The 18,051-nt window shown below is 39.7% G+C and overlaps 1 protein-coding gene across 3 annotated transcripts in view; it reads right to left on the reverse strand.

Annotated features, from left to right (window-relative positions):
- Positions 1–5,938: 5,938 nt before the first annotated feature.
- The window catches only part of NRCAM (neuronal cell adhesion molecule), a 312,466-nt gene continuing 300,353 nt past the window's right edge, over positions 5,939–18,051 (reverse strand). For all 3 annotated transcript variants that reach the window (XM_075014586.1, XM_075014593.1, XM_075014600.1), the window contains one exon: positions 5,939–8,255. In XM_075014586.1, the coding sequence (XP_074870687.1) occupies positions 8,018–8,255 (238 nt within the window). In that variant the 3' untranslated portion in view covers positions 5,939–8,017. The remainder of the gene's footprint in view (positions 8,256–18,051) is intronic.

Raw genomic sequence — 18,051 nt, forward strand, 5'->3', positions numbered from 1 at the left:
TGTGCATCACCACTGCAGTGGCTGTAGAACGAGCTGCTGCGTCCGCCACGTCTAAGGCAGTTTGGACACCTGTACGTGAGGCTGCGTAGCCTTCCTGGACTATTGCCTTCAGGACTGGTTTCTTATCGTCCGGGAGGAAGTCCATGAGCGAGGCAAGTCTTGTATAGTTGTCAAAATTGTGGTTTGAAAGGTGGGCGGCATAATTAGCCATGCGCAGCAACAGGGTAGAAGAGGAATATACCTTCCTTCTGAATAAGTGCAGCTTTTTTGCACCTTTGTTTGACTCCATGGATTTGTATTGTGTCATCTTTGATCTATGCTGAGAAGACTCCACCATGAGGGAGTTTGGTTAGAGGTGGTTGAACAAGAACTCCATCCCCCTAGATGGGACAAAGTACTTTTTGTCTGCCTGCTTGTTCATAGGTGGAATGGAGGCTGGGGTCTGCCATATGTTTGTGGCAGCCTCCATAATGGCTTCATCTAGCAGGATGGCAATTTAGATGATGAGGGGGGGTCTCAGGTGTTTGAGAAGCTTATGCTGTTTTTCCTGCACCTCCGCGATCTGTATGTCATGGGTCTGTGCTACCCTTTTAAAGAGCTCTTGAAATTGCTCGAGATCATCTGGGGGAGATATATCCCCTGGAACAACCACCTCATCTGGGGAGGACGAGGAGGCATCAGTGTGATATGCTTCCCCTTATTCCTCGAACACCTCCTGTGTCTGCTCCCTTAGGGATTCTAGGGGAAGGTCTAAGGACTCTGGACCCATCGGTGGAGAGATGTATGCTCTTTTTAGAGGGAGAGGGAGAAATGCCTGTGCGATGAAGGTTGAAGTGGAGATCTATCCCTTGACCTCGAGCCCCGGTGATGGAGATCTGGACCATGACTGATGCCTGTATGTATAGCGCCGAGAGGAGTGTGATCTCCTAGATGATGTGAACATTGTCGGAGATGCTCTGTAGAAATGCTCATGCAATTCCTTTGAGGCAACTGGCGAGGCATGCTTAACCCAGGGAGAAGGTGGTCTTAAAAATGGAGATGGAAATCTCAAGAAGGTTGGTGGTGTTGCCAGCCGTTCCGTGATGCACTCCTCAGGTGGAGAACTGGGCGAGAGTGGCATCATAAGATGATCTGGCGGTGGACTTCGGTGCTGGGTCTCAGCCCCTGCCTTGCCCAGACCGTGTGGCTGTTTGGTCGGTGCCAATGCATCTGGTGCCTGAGATCTCAGTGCGTGTGTCGGTGCCGTCGGTGCCATGCCTGGTGCCTCTGCCCACGGTTCTGCAAAGGCAGCAACCTCTGGCACCGACGGACCCTGTGCTGGAGCCTCCAGTTCTGGTGCCCTTGGTGCCAGGAATCTCGGTGCCATGGCATCTGGTGCCTGCTGCTTCGGTGCCTGCAGGGTCCTCAGTGCCGACTCTTTGCTGGTCTGAGCCCCAGACACTGTCTTATGTTCTGTGGCCTTTGCGCTGCTCTGGACAGCAAGCACTTCTAGGTCCTGTGCCTCGCTCATCCTGCTCACAGATAATACTGGCAAGGATTGAGTAGGAGATATCTTCGTTTTCTTATGTGTCGAGGTCAGAGAAGTTGCCTTCCTCTTACGTAGCCTTGAGGGCTCTTCCCCTTGGGGCATCTTTGATGGCTCAGGCTGAAGAGCCTTGTCAAATAAAATCATTTTTAGTTTCATCTCCCTGTCCTTCCTCGCTCTGGCCGTCAGTTTGGAGCAGCGAAGACATTTTAGCAGGACATGGGCCTCTCCCAAACAGTGAATACACTCACTACGGCCATCAGAGGCAGGCACAGCTTCGCAACATGAGTTGCATTTCTTAAACCCCAGTGGAGACATCTCCTTCTCAGATACTTAACGACTTGTAACTTTAACAGGGTACTTAACAGCTACTAACAGCCAGTAACAGATAAGACTCAACCGTCTGTGGAGATGGGGGTGGGGAGTGGCTGCTGTCTGCTCTCTCTTCTCTCCCCTTTTTTCTCTCTCTCTCTCTCTTTTTTTTTTAAACTATATACAGAAGAACTTTAAAACAGTTTATAAGAGAACGAACTTAGTGAGAAAAACTGATAATGGTACTAGTAACATATTTATCTGTCTGAGGCGCTGGAGCCAAAGCGAATTCTGTCTGTTGCCGTTGGCGGTTGAGAACAACTGGCGTGGACTGGATTGCGCACGTGACTGAAAGCGTGAGAAGGACCGGTGTGCATCAGCACATGCATGACCTGATGAGATATGGCTTGAAAATCTCTGATCTGTGGCGCCAGGACGAGCCCAACACCTAATGTGGAGCACCCATGGGGACCACTCGAAGAAGAAATAGACCTTTCAAAATAATAATCCCTACAGGTGTTCCCTTTGTCAGTGTTCTCACCACTCCTGAGCATTCTTTGGGCTGAGGTCCTCTGAAGCCATCTGGAATTCTTTTCCTTCAACACAAAGCTTCCCATCTCAGTCATGGAATCTCTCTTTTTCCCTCTAGGTCATCTGGCTTCCTCTCAGACCTTACTTGGCCCTGCAGCTAATCTGAGCCTCTGTGGGTATCAAAGACTGCCAGTGTCTTTTCCTTATGCTTGCACAAAGCTTTCTGTGTGGCAGAGTGAGTTCCCTGAGATTATACAGCCTGCTGCCACCAGCTGGTTCCTTTGTCTTGCTGCTAGTGAGTTTTCTGCTCTCCTTGATCTCAGGCATCCAGACAAGATGAAGGAAGTGGTTGCCCTTAATCCCAGCCCAACTCCTTCACCTATCTCTTGACGCATCACAGCACAGCCATAAAGGTTAACTCCTCTCTGTTGCGTATAACCTGGGAGACACATGCTTACATCCACGAAGGGTCCTATGGCACCTTATAGACTAACAGAGAAGTTTTGAGCATGAGCTTTCGTGAGCACAGACTCACTTCATCAGATGCATCTGATGAAGTGAGTCTGTGCTCACGAAAGCTCATGCTCAAAACTTTTCTGTTAGTCTATAAGGTGCCACAGGACCCTTCGTGGCTGTTACAGATCCAGACTAACACAGCTACCCCTCGATGCTTACAGCCCTCTCAGCAATGATGAAGAGACAGAAGCAATCTGTGATACAGCAGCTTTCATAAGAGCTCCACAATACCAATGAGCATTCATAAATTGCAGACAGATTCCCCAAATCATCACACCATGTCACCAGATGACCAAGAAAAAGGCTCAGCCATTGATCTCTAAGAACAGCTCTCACACAAGGAAATTTAACCCAGTGGTTCTCGAATTGGTCTCTAAACCATTAGTGATTTTGAAGTACAGGTTGAACCTCTCTGGTCTGGCATGCTCTGATCCAGCAACATCTATGATTTTTGTTAACTGGACACCCACTTACCACAGGCGCGGCCAAATTTTCCACAGTCCCATAGAGTTTGTTTACATCCACCAGTCCTGGCTCTCAGTATTCTGTGCTGTTACTTAGCTGTAATTTACCACTTAATGTCTTCTCAGGGCCCAGTAAGCAGAGGAAGTGCTGGTAATGCTGCTGGGCAGTATTAACGCCTGATAGTGGCAAATTCTCTGATTTAGCAGCAGTCAGGACCCTAGGGTGCTGGACTAGAGAGGTACAATCTTTACTTCCAAATGATCCTCAGAGCTGGGTGAGCCTTCGGGTGTGCTTGAGGCTTCTTTTTTTTCCCCATGTGGATCCTACAGAAGGTTTCAGTTCACACTGGTCACAACTGCTATCTGAGAAATAAAACAAGCTGGTCCTGTAACTGATAATCTGGAAAGAACAAGAGCCAAGTTAGAAAAAAAAAAGATTGCTGATGTTTTTGTCTATAGAGAACCGGTTCTGAAAAATAGTATATCAGCGATACAACAGTTTTATTTTCTCAATTTTTTTCTCTCTCTCAGATACAAAAATTCAATTGTGTACTTAAGAATGTTAATATGCACCAGGAAAGTATCTGTACCCACAATATAGGCAAATGAGGCACTGTTTTTCTGAAGTGGCATTTATATTAAATTGAAGGTCCAATTGTGCATTCCTTGGCTGTGTCTACACGGGCACAAATCTTCGAAATAGCCGTATTTTGAAGATTACTAATGAGCCACTGAATTGAATATTCAGCACCTCATTAGCATTAGGATGCTTCCGGCCGCGGCGCTTCGAAAGCACCGCTTTTGAAAGCTCGTGGCTCGGCACGGCTACACGGGCTCCTTTTCTAAAGGACCTGCACCTTTCGAAATCCCCTTATCCCGATCACTGACTGGAATAAGGGGATTTCAAAAGGTGCGGGGTCCTTTTGAAAAGGAGCCCCGTGTAGCTGCACCGAGCCTTGTGTTTTTGAAAGCAGTGCTTTCGAAGCACCGCGGCCGGAAGCGTCCTAATGTTAATGAAGCACTGAATATTCAATTCAGCGGCTCATTAGTAGTCCTCGAAATATGGCTATTTCAAAGATTTGTGCCCATGTAGACACAGCCCTTCTGAAACCAACACTCTCACTGATTTGAATTTGAGTTTTGATTGCACAAGGTTGAAGCTCGGTCTGATTTTGTATATAATCTGTCAGTGTAGGTATACAAATGAACTGTAGAAAAACATTGATAAAAGCTTATACTTGGACAAGTACGTGTGCCTCCTATTGATTTCAAGGGGAACCCAGACACTTGCTATTAAGGGCACAATTCAGTCCTTTATTTACTTTCAGTTTTTATATTATATTTTTCTTACTCTCACTATGTTTTTAATTGAATTAATGGAAAATATATTGTAGTGCTATCATGCTATCTTTACAGTCCCTTTGTTGTATACCAAAGTTTGCATATTTCTGACTGAAAAGCTATGTGCACATGAGAAGCCTCTGTTGACAGATGTCACTGTTGGAAGGGATTTCCCAGAAAAACTTCTATTGACAGATTGAGTCTACACATAAAAGTAGATTGAAAGAGCAATCTGCTTTGTTGACAGAGAGCAGCCCTCTCTCGACAGAACTGCTGACCAGAAGCTCTGCAAACAGGGCTGCTCAGTGAACTGGAAGCTCAGTTTGTTGACAAAAGGGCCCTGGAGCACCTACACAGCTGTTTTGCTGACAGAACACTGTCAAGAGAGCTGTTGTACTTGCACAGGAAGAGGTATAACATTGCGCGCGGATGTGCTGGGTTTTGTCAACAAACTGTTGACAAAGCACATTTTGCATATAGAGGCTCTGCGGTTTTTCAAGACAAAAGCCCAGTTTTGCTAGGGAAAGCCTTTCGTATAGATATAGCCAAAGGTACAGAGATTAAATCATAGTGGAGATCTCATTTTCTTTTCTTCCCCCAACATCTAACTAATTAAAACATTTTCTAGAGTAGGGCTCATATTGTCCCCTCTGCTTCCACAAACATGGGACAGAGAGGGCCAGATACTCAACCTGTGTAAAGGTTTCCTCTTCTTCCTTCATATCCACTTGGCGCTACATGTAGCAACATTTTGGCCTCTTTCTTCTTTTGCTCTCTTGTCCAGCAGACTTTTGTGACATCTAGCTAGCCCAGTTTCCCCTCTCTTGTCTCCCCTGGGAGCCAAGCAACTCCACAGCAGTCTGGGCCTTGTTCATTCTACAATCTTAGGGGAGACCAATTAATCCGTCAAGTTTCTTCTCAGTCCTCTCTCTTAGCTTTCTCTATATCCTCTCACCCACTACAATCCATGGCCCTATACTCTGTGTGAATGTGGTTCTGCTGGCAACTCTCCCCCACCTTTGTCAGCAGCCTCTTATGCCTGGAAAAAACAGTAGAGGAACTTGAATAGGACTTGATTTCAATGGGAAAGGATCAGACTCTTATTTAATATTTTAACTGATATTACAATACTGATAAACTGCAACATTCTGAAAATAACCTGAGTGTCGTTCATTTGTGATCTTTTCACTTTGAAGTTCTTAAATATGTGGTAAAACATATCAGATTTTAAATATTCTGTGAACAGAACAAACAATGAAATTTTAAAACCACATTTATTTTTAATACAAAATCTGTTGCACTATTACAGAAGTGAGCCTGCATGTGTACCCTTACATGCACAGATAATTTCAGCATCTACAATTAAAAAAGTAAAATTTCACTTTGTTGTTACCAATATCATTGGGAAATCTTACTAAGAAACTCTCTTTGTGCTTTTTTGTTTTTGTTTCCATAAGGAAAATGGGTTATGAAAAGCTTAATGATGCAAAAGAACCTTGTATGGTTCACTTCCATTTGTGATTACTTCAAATTTTGCTTTACCTACAATACGTCCATAAAAGCTGCAAAGTGTACTATGGTCTAATTTAATCCACAGACACAAGCTCTTAAGATAATATATAGAAATCTGCAGTAAGTAAGTAGAATGGTTCACTATTTTATTTTCACAGCAAAAATATAAGTTTAAGTAGATGCTTTAAAATACCATGCACTCCTTTAGCTACAGTACTTCTTACACAGTACAACATAGGCTTTTTTGTTTTGTTTGTAACACCTAGAAGCATATAGCATCTACACTTTAAGTGTATTTACAAATTCAACACATATCTACATATAAAAAGCATACTTAAAATTAAACTTGATGCAAGTTATGAAAAACCAATTTATTGGCAAATGAAACTGAGCATTCCTTCAACCATAGGTTGTTATAAAATTTCATATTTGGAGGTAAACTGTTTGATTGATATAGTATATGAGAGAATATTTTTGTAACTGGTAATGGTAATTCTTTACCACTAAACCTCGTTGGCATTTGTCAGATTCCTTGAATTTTGTGGTTCTGAGCAGTAATCTACACTTTGCTTTCATGCTGTAGATAATTTCGGAAGCTGCCAAAAGGGTCAAGCAATGACTCAGAGAAGAATGTGCTTTTGCTGGCGTGGCATTTTTTAACATACTTTACGAAAGAGTTTTAGGTTTTGCAGGATTAGTAAAATATCTGAATGCAGCCATTTTTGTATAAACTGTGTAAGGCCATGAAATCATGTTGTGCTCTAATTGTCTAAAAGCCATTATTTTATCTTCAAGGAAAAAAAACATACTGTGCTTTGTGTGATTTAAAAATGTTAAACCTCGCATTTTTCAGCACAACAGTTTCATAACATCTCTGCTTTTTTTACCAAGTTATTTTGTTTGGCAATGATAGTAGTAGTTCACTAATCACAGTCTACTGCACGAACTGACTTAGCAGTACAGTGCATTGTGGAATGCATATTATATAAAGGCACTGAATGTATTTTGCCCTGTGTTTTCTGGAATATTTTCTCTCATTTCAAAATTTCACTTCAGTGACTGTACAAATTCCAAACGCATTGCGATGCACATTGTTATGTCTTAAAATCAATCCAACACATGTGAAGTAAAAAGAGAACACTGTCGTGCTGTAATACTTGATAGATTAGGAAGGTTAAAAAATTATAGGAGCAAAGAGCAGATAACAGGGTCTCAGTAAGCATCAGCAAATGCAAGTGTCATAATTAAATCATTTAGCAATTATATACCATACATACTGTTCCTAATTGTCTTGCAAAAAGACATATGATAGCTAGACATTAAGTCACCAATTTCACAACAATGTCCACAAAGACATTGAAGTTCTATATAATACTACTATAACACTCTGACAATGAAAACAGAATTCATATCCAGGGATTCAGCTGAGAACCGCATAACAAAGTATCAAACCAGATTTTAATAGCATACACAGGTTTAGCTGTGAAATGTGCAGCATTTTTCATGCATTATACTCTATTTTCAACAGGAGATAACATTATCAGAAGATGTTATATTATTTTTTGTCAGTTCCTTTTTTTAAAACAAGTACTCAAATTCTGAGGAAAAAGTTTTGAGCTTTGCACGTTGATTCATACTAACATATCACTTACTTGTGTTGTCATGTGTAGAACTGTGTTGACCTATATATTCTCATAGTATAAACATTTTGTTGCTAGGAGCTTTGTCACCTGCATATTCTGAGTATGAGAAGGAGGATGCACAACTGCCTTAAACACAATGGAAAATGCTGTAGGAAGGGAATTGAGTTTTTTGATTAAACGAAGGAATTCATGGCATTTACAGGAGAAGGAGCCTCAGAACTTTCATTTCCTTCTGCAGGTTCTTTCTCTTTTTTACCACTGTATTGTCCAATAAAGGAGCCATCTTCATTGAACTGACCGTTTACACCATCGCCATAATCAACTAAACTATCATCACTGTCCTCCTTTTTCACAGTCCTGTCTGAAGGTGTCCGGCTTCCTTTCTTTAGAGGTTTATGATCCTCTGCATCACTGGAAAAATACAGGGAATTAGAAGAATTAATAGAAATGTCATAATTTACAAAAGCAAAACCAAAACAAAACACACATGCAGAATTTTAAAAAGCATGTTGCCAGTCCTGTAATCCTCTGGTAATCCCAATTACATTATAGAAACAAACTGGTACGATGAATATATGGTGTAGAAATGGTTTAAACATATAGGCTGCATCTACACTACAGTGATCCTTCAAAACAAGTTTTTCTGGAAGAGCTCTTTTGAAAAAACCTCTTTTGAAAGATCATGTTGACACACAAAAAAGCAGATTGAAAGATTGATCTGCTCTTTTGATAGAGAGTGTCCACACGGCCCCTGCTCTTTCAGAATGGGCCAGGGATCGAAAAATCCGGGGTCATGAGAATTGCTCTTTTGAAAGAAGGGCTTGCGGAGCATCTACACACACATTTTTTTTTGGGAAGAATCTATCAAAAAAGGCGCTCGTCCTCATCTGGGAGATGAAGAGGCCCGCTGGCAAAAGGGCCGCATTCTTTCAATTTCAGATTGATAGAGTGAATTTTGTGTGTACGTGCTCCGTGGGTTTTCTATAAAAATGCCCAGTTTTTCTGAAAAAACGTGCTAGTGTAGACACAGCCATGTCTTCAGTAGAGCAAGAACATTTTTTCCACCGTGCATGGTTTTTTTTAATGGTAAGATATTCTACTCTTGATTTCAAAGCAAAATAATTGCAAGCATTAAATTGGGACTTGTTAACATTATAAAAGCATGTTCTTTGTTCTTCAAAGAAAAGCTTATGTTGTGTCATGAAGTTAGTCTGTTAAACTCCTTAATTCTCTGGTTCCTTGACTATGAATGAAGAATGAACTTGGTTAAATGAAATATACTGAATCTTTTGACTAGTAAAAAAGAAAAAGAAAGGTTGCATTTCAAATAATTTGTTATATTATGCAGGCTAGGCTTGCAATTTTCCACCTTACCTTTCAAGAGACCTATATATTCCATTAAAAGGATGCGGAAGAAATAAATGAAAATAGCCTAAGAAGAAAAGTAGAGTCCATATCCTGATAATGATCAGTATTTATGTAATAAGAAGTTGAACTTATAATTACTAAAAAATTATGTTCAGACAGAGAAGCTATGTAGCTGAATACTGATAACACAGGGCAGTTTAAAGCATGCTAAAGATCTGAGAACTATTTTAGCCTTTTTTTGCAGTTATGAGAAATGCTTTACCTTACTTATTTTATCTTTACTAGTACCATCCTGTGGGTGTGTTCACACAGAAAAAGTTGGTTTTCGTTTCCTAGAAGATTAGCTCCCTCTTATATTCCTGATCCAAGTACAATCTGCATCTGATAGGGTCCAAATCTAGTGCAACCAACTTTGCTGGGATGTGTTTAGATTGGCTTTTCTTTTATATTAAACAAGCTGTGAATGACCTTGAAGTTGAAGACTTCAGCAGTACTTCAAGCTGTGGCTTCCCACTTAATAACCACAGCGGTAAGCCGCACATTCAGATGGAAATATCTAACTTGTACATACGTACAATAAAACACTCAAGCCCATGTGCATATAAGCTACACAAGGAGTTGACAAATATGTTTTTGTTTATTAACAGATTCACACATTCTGTGGTGGAAAATAAATTGATAAATTGATATAAGGAAAAGCAAAACTTACATTGTGCCATAGTAACACAAAATGGCCTGCAAACTTGGGGTATATATTAAAAAATGTGCATTCTGATTTAGCTGCATACTTCCCATTACCAAATACTTTAATTTTTCACAGCATCGGTTTTCCATTCTTACTTGAAGGGATAGCATCATATAATAACCAAGAATGTGTCATATAGCAGCACAAGAGCACACATATATAAATTCTGTTGATTAATCTGCTGTACTGAACTTTATTGCCATTACAAATTATTATGCCAACTTCCTGTCACACAAGCTACCTTTTACATTATCACTTCCAGGTTTTAGGGTTTAGAACATCCCAGAGGGCTGCATTTTAAGACAATTTGGTTTTTACACACAGACCCATACTTACAAATAAATATATCAGCGTATATATTTTTATATCTATAGACAGAGAGGAGGTATCCTATTTCATCAACTACGCATTTAAGGATTTAATGTTAGAATAAAATAGTCATGTTTCATTTGAGGCTACCTAGGCATACATGACATGAGGATACAAGTAATATCCATCTTCTCTGGCTTCTTTAGTGTCACGAGCTGACAAGAGATTAACAATTAGAAGAATTCCACTCTACAATTTAAACAGTGGGGCTTCTCACAAAAAATGTTGGCAGTGGGTGTGACAAGTTCACAGTGGTATGTCATGCGTGCAAGTGCCTTAGATTACATACGTCTTGAGTTGTTTCTTGTTAGAGTTTTCAGAGAGCTTTTATTTTGGCAGGACATTATATTTGTTAAAATAGGAGGGAATGGAATATTTACAGTTTACATTTGAATATCGTTTTAGCTCGCTAACAATAGAGTGATTTAATCATTTTCACTTGTTTTAACCAGCCATAAAAAGGTATACTAAGAATCAACTTAAGATGCAGCACATCACTTCTGTGTAGAGTTGCATCATGATTCAGTAATGCTATATTAATCTTTTCAATTTCAGTCAAGTATCTGAACGCAAGCAACAAATCTACAGTCAGGGAGATTACAGTCTAATTAAGCCTTATGTGACTGGAGGTTTTAGTCAGCCTCATCTCTCCTGGTAATACTGCAATATCTGCTGAAACAAACATATATATTTTTAAAATCTGCTGGTTACCCACATGGGATAACACTTCATCACCCTCCTTGTTTCATTATCTCTTAACATATAGCTCACCTTTGTGAATTTGTTTAGAAATATTTGCATTACAGCTGCAGCCTAGGAAAGATATACATTTGCCATTTTTAAGGAACCTATTTTTTAAAAATAATGTTGTGAAGCTTGCTTAACTTCAGTTAGTAAGAATACTGCACACATGATCTTCCTGTTTAATTCTAAAGCATTCACTCCACAATCACCACTTGCAACATAAAATGTGTGGTGTGAAAACAGAAAAGAAAGAAGTTCTTTGTACCATATTCAGACATGACAAGTTGTTAGTCACATACAGTGAATTTTCATAAATATTAGGCAGCTCTGTTCATTTTAGTTTGACACTTTACAAGGCAAAGTGAGAGCTTGTACAATTTTGTTACACATCTAGTATGAAAATGCTGTTTAAGAACAAAGAGATTATGCATGAAGCTTCATGAATCTGTTTCCAAATGTGCAGATAATCTTGGATGAAGTGCAATAAAACTCGTAATATAATTTACATTTTAGGTATGCATGTTGCAATTCAAGAAACAGGGTTACAGTTACAAAATTCAAAGATACAAATTAAAATATACAGTATACTATCAGCAGAAGAGGCAAAAGTCATTTATATTAATACATAATCAAGCTACTCAGAAAATATTGCATGCTTTTGTGAGGTTCTCAATGAAGCATGCAAACTTGGTTATTATAATCTGTCTTTAATAGCCATTGAGTCATCACAACAAAATATAATTTCTGACTATGTACATGTGCATTTAATACAGTGAGAACAGTGAGGTACAATATGCTTTTTATTGGAAGTTCAGCCAGAATAAAGATTTGGGTAAGTAAGAACTGCTGCCAAGATTTACAAAAAGTGATTCCTGAAAATAGGCTCTCAATTTCATACCAGAAAAAGTGGTTTTATAGTCAAAGGTGCTGAGCAACCAGTAATTCTTATTGAATCTAATTACTCAGCTTTTTTCAGAAATCAGGCCATGTCTTTCAGATTCTTCAATGTGTAAACAGGCTCCCAAATCTTTACAAATGATTAATGGTTTCAGAGTCATTTTGGGCATCAGCTTGAAACATATTAAAGGAGATTGATGTTCAGAAAGTGCTGAGCATGTGTCCTAATTTAATTTTCAGCATTCATTTTTAAAAATCTTGGTCAACATTTATATGATCATGTCAACTGCGAGATTTTCAGGACAGAACAAATCATGTAATATAACAAACCTTTAAAACGTAACCAAATTGTTACCATATCTGTAACTACAGTAGACCCCCGACTTACGCATATTCGACTTACACAGATCTTGTGTTATCATGGATCAATATTAACACTCAAATTAAACAGTACGCCCCAATCTGTGCATCATTCGCATATATGCACAAACTCCTTGTAAGTGGAATTAAGCATTCCTGGGGTTCACAAGTAGTATTCTGGAGGGTCACTTAGTTTCTGTGCCACCATTGTGGCAGCAGCACCTATTAGCACTCTCATTTTAGAGTTCCCTAAAGCTTCAGTGAATGTTAAATGTGAGTATATCTAATACAGATAGAAATTCTAGAAAGAAAAGAAAAATATAACTTTGGAAGAAAATCTTGAAGTTGTGAAGTGCCATGAAAGAGGTGAAAAGACAAAGGAAATTAAGCATGTTACTGTGGTGAGTGAATCAAGAAAGAAAATTAAGGAGTCTTGAAAGAGTGCTACATGTTTATCTACCGCCCATGGTGCATTAACTAGGTCAGCTGTCATGGAGAATATGGAACATATGCTGACAATGTGTATTGAGCACCAAAGTCTGGAAAATGTGTTGCTTTCACCGCAAGTGAATCAAGGAAAGCACGAAGCATTTATGAATTGCTAAAACGTGATCATCCTGAAGCCAGACAATTTAATGCAAGTGCCGGATGGTTTGACAGATTTAAAGCATGTCATAGACTTCATAATCTCAAAGTGCCAGGTGAAGCAGCTGCTGCTGATAAAAGTGTTGCAGATAAATTTCCTTCAATTCTAAAAGCTTCCATTGAGGAGGGAAGCTATGATCCGAGGCAAGTTTTTAACCTGGATGAAACTGGACTCTTCTGGAAGTGGATGCCAAGTTGAACAGTTGAATCAATTGAAGAGAAAACTGTCCCAGGGCTCAAGGTTGCAAAGGATTGCTGCATACTCTTGCTTGGAGCAAATGTAGCTTGATGACTGCAAGCTGAAACCGCTGATGGCTTAGTAATGAAAACCCTAAGGCACTTAAGGGCTATTCGAAGGGGCATTTGCTGATGCACTGGAGAGCTAACTAGAACGGATGCATCATTGGGTCATTGTTTGAAGAATACTTTTCCAGTCCGCTGTATTTGGAATTGAGGGCTTACTGTGACAGGCAAAATCTGCCTTTCAAAATTCTAGCTCTTCTTGATAATGCACCAGGATGCCTCCCAAGCCTTAGTGATCTCAGTGAGAACAATAAGGTGCTGTTCCTGCCACCCAAGAAAACATCACTGATCTAGCCCATGGATTATGGCATTTTACGAGCTCTTGGGTGCATCTACACTAGCTGGCTATTTCGAAGTAGCCGGCACAACGTTGAAATAGCATGCATTGTGTCTACACGTGCCGTGAGCTATGTCGACATTGAAATCGACGTTAGGCGGCGAGATGTCGAAATCACTATTCCCATCCAAAGATGGGAATAGCACCCTACTTCGACGTTCAACATCGAAGTAGGGCGTGTGTAGACGATTCGTGTCCTGCTACTTTGAAATAGCAGGGTCCTCCATGGCAGCCATCAGCTGAGGGGTTGAGAGATGCTCTGTCCAGCTCCTGTGGGGCTCTACGGTCACTGCGTGCAGCAGCCCTTAGCCCAGGGCTTCTGGCTGCTGCTGCTGCAGCTGGGGGCTCATGCTGCGTGCACAGGGTCTGCAACTGGTTGTTGGCTCTGTGGATCTCGTACTGTGCAGGCCGAGCATGTCTGGGAGGGGCCCTTAAAGGGAGACGCTTGGTGCTTTGCTGGCCCCTTATTTCAATGGGGAACACTTGTGTGTGTGGACGCTCTGCATTTTCTTCCAGGGCTGCTCCTTTCGACATTCTCCATCGCTACTTCGACATTGAACATCGATGGCACCATCCCTGGAGGACATGTAGATGATACGTGTCGAAGTAGCCTATTTCGATGTCCTTACTTCGAAATAGGCTTCTTCGACATAGTGTGCTAGTGTAGACATAGCCCTTAAGAGCTAGTACCTATGGTGGACATTCCAAATACTTATCAGTGAGACAGAGCCGAACGACAGGACAAATGTCAAAGAATTTTGGAAGAAATTTAACATACAGATGGCCACAGGCATCATGGCAGAAGCCTGGAATGATGTTACGCAGAAGTGCCTTAATGGAGTCTGGAAAAATATCTGGCCTGAAGTTGTGAATCATTTACAAGGCTCTGTTGCTGACGAATTTATGAGCGATGCAAATCATGAGATTGTAAAGCTGGATAAAAATGTTGGCTTTGAGCAGGCTGATGATGGAAATATAGCAGAGCTATTAGGAGTGTTTCTCTAGATGGGAATCTATGAGGATCTTGAGCTGGATAAGGAGCACTGTGAAGAGGAAGAGCCCATGGAAGAAAATGAAGAACTCTTCCCCCGAATTCTCATGACGCAAGGCATGGCTGATGTGTTCAAACTTCTAGATGGTTACATAGCCCTCTTTGACCAAAATGTCCCCAGTCATGAAAGAAGTGCTAAGGTTGCCTGACTGATGAAGGAGACTAATGCTTGCTACGTAGAGCTTTACTGACAGAAGCAGTGCAACTCAGTGCAGTCTTCCTTGGACAAATTTTTCAGCAAGAAGGATGACACTATCTCACCTCAACTCAATATACCAACCCTCATCCCTCCACTTTCAGGGGAAAGATGGCTTACCCAGAGCATGGAATGGACTGAAGATTTTTCTATACAGTACAGTATGTTCATTTTGTATGTTTGTTGTGCATTTCTTATAATACAGTTGAATAAATAAGTTCATAATATGTTTTTGTAATGTAATAAAGTATTGTTTTAAAAAGTTTTATTTCAGTGCACTTGGTTTCATAGATATTAGGTCTAAGAAATGCAACTCCCACCTTCCTGTTACTCAAATTGTGCAAAATTCAACTTTTGTGTGGTTTTCCAGCAACACGATGTATGCATAAGTCGGGTGGTCTATGGTATTTTGTTTTGCTAATGCTGATAAGCACTGCACAAGAGTCCTTAGTTGTTTCAGAAATTCTGTCCAATTTAAAAATAACAAAAAACAATAATGTCCTTCTCAAGAGTACAGAATGTAAATCATTTTAAAGTTCTGTACTGTACAGCCTATGATCAATTAAATTCCTACACTAAAACAACAAACTTGTCACCTACTAAGACGCTGTCTTACCTACAGATCCAAATATTTTGTGAGCTATGTTTTAGTTAGCTTAATACTTTGCCAAAGTTTAAATCTTTTTAAAGTTTAAATTTACTCTAGAAGGGATGACAACGAGCAGTGAGTAACAATGATGACATTTATTGAGCTGAATTTTACCAAGCCTTGTACAATGCACAGCAAAGAAAGCTCAAGGAGGCACTATTTGTTGTTCCCTATTCCATTGCAAAAATTCCATTTAAAATTCTATGAGCACAAAATATTTGGACGTAACTGAAAAAATTCTCTGTGCAGAATATCCCATGAACTCAGGTAGCTCAGTTCACTATTCTGGGGTGTACAATTAAATAAGAAATACTTTATAATTGTATCAAAAACATTTGTAATAGCACTGACTTCATACAATTATTATAATCCTTGCAAAACAAAACAAGATCTTTTGACTTTAAGGCTTCTTATGTAACTTATATTTAACTTATTTTATTTGTGGGGAGGAGAGACACAAAATTTATGTATAATCTGAATAATGAAAAAATACTTACACAGTTGGTTGCATTGTGTCTGTGATTTTTCTATATGCTAGTAAGGATGCAGATTCTATTTTCTGTATAATTAAAACAAACAAACAAACAAAACTGCAGATTTACACAGGAGTGTACCTGCATGAAGGTGGATGCTGGCATGAATGCACAGTTACAGCATATGCAAAAATCAAATCTGGGCATGGGGATTCCCTCCCTTTTTGCACCACAGAAGTACAGTAAAAAGTTCTGCCAAAATTCTGGAAATGGCAAAAGCAGCTGAGTACCCAGGGAGCCTTCTACTCCTCATTTGGAAGGAGAGAAAGTAAGAATATGTGATTTTTTTTCCATTATGATCAAGACTTGTGTACTTAGATGAGCGACTACAAAATTTTTGGAGGAAGGCAGGAAAAGTGATATTGAGAGAGTGAAAAAAAGGAAGGAAAGAAGGGAAATGGAGAGATGAAGAGGTTTATGAAGCAGGCATGAGAATGCTGATGTTTTGTACTGTGCTTCTATATCCCTGGGGGTGCAAAACAGAGAAGAGACCCTGTGCTCTGGGGCAAATGAATGAGTTTTCAACGTGTTGCCAAGAAGCATATTGCACAAAATAGTTGAATTGTCTCATTATGAATTCTGAAGCCCAAAGAGCTGTGGAATATCAGCTTTAGAATGTTTATAACTCACTGCAAAAACATCTTGCTAAAGCTAGTAATTCTGATGTATTATCTGTGAGGCTTGTGTTTCTTGTTTATGGAGCTTCATAAAACTATTCCAAAATACAGTCATGGCAGATCGTAAAACCCTTTCTGTCTATCTTTACTCATGATTTTATTCACTGACTTATACTTACCTACTGTATTTTTAATGTGAAAAATTTCCAAATTTATTGAAAAAATAGAGTGAAAAATTTAATTTGGGTATTTTGAAATGTTTTGCACACACAGCACGTTTAATTAACATAGAGACAGTAACTATGAGGAACAAAATAATATGTGTGAACTTGAATGGATTTTGCACTGAGATGAAGTTGCTATCCTAGAAAATCCAATGACATGCTTGCTATTTGTTATGCTAGAAGCAAATGTTAAGTTCCTAGCTATTTAATGAAGACTGATACTAATGGATAGATAGACATTTTCTCCTATTACCTTTTATTAGGACACTTTGCTCTTTAAAATTAAAAGGAATGTTTTGAAGATATGAATTAAACATATTGAATAAAAGGCAACACTCATACAACAACACTAATTTATTCTTCCTTCTGGTTCCATGAAACAAGGAGCAAACTTGCAGACAATGGTTGAGATGAATGAAAATGTGGGAAGGTGACACTGAAGAGCTTAAATGTAGTGAATTTAATAATATTTGAAGAAGACACATTAGAAAGGTGGAGTACATACAACAGATTCACAACTACATAACAAATTTTAAAAGGAATGTATTACCAGCAAATCTTTCTCTGTCTACATATTAGTCCTTCCTCCATAGAGATGGATACATGCAGCAACCAGTCAGAATGCAGCAGAGGTTTCTGTGCTCTGTGTATAGTTCAGTAGCCAATCAATTCCCCGAATAGTCTTCTATGGTTGTAGACGTGCAAAATACCTCAAAATGGCTATGTCTACACTAGCCCCAAACTTCGAAATGGCCACACAAATGGCCATTTCGAAGTTTACTAATGAAGTGCTGAAATGCATGATTGGAATAAGGGGACTTCGAAGTAGGCGAGGTCCTTTCGAAAAGGAGCCTCGTCGGGACGAGCCACGCGGCGGCGAGCCGCATCAATTTCAAAGCGCCACGGCCGCCCGTATGCTAATGAAGCGCTGAATATGCATTTCAGCACTTATTAGTAAACTTCAAAATGGCCGTTTGCATGGCCATTTCGAAGTTTGGGGCTAGTATAGACACAGCCAATATGTTTAGTGATATCCATTTGGGAACATGCAACTTCTTTCCCTTTTAGCAGAGTGATGCTAAACAGCATAGAGAGGTGAAACATTCTGGACTCATGGATATGAGGATGCAGAAAATGAAGTCTGAAGGGAATAAATTCCATTTTCTCTG

This window comes from Carettochelys insculpta, chromosome 1 (assembly GCF_033958435.1).
Source record: "Carettochelys insculpta isolate YL-2023 chromosome 1, ASM3395843v1, whole genome shotgun sequence".
Classification (NCBI taxonomy): Eukaryota; Metazoa; Chordata; order Testudines; family Carettochelyidae; genus Carettochelys; species Carettochelys insculpta.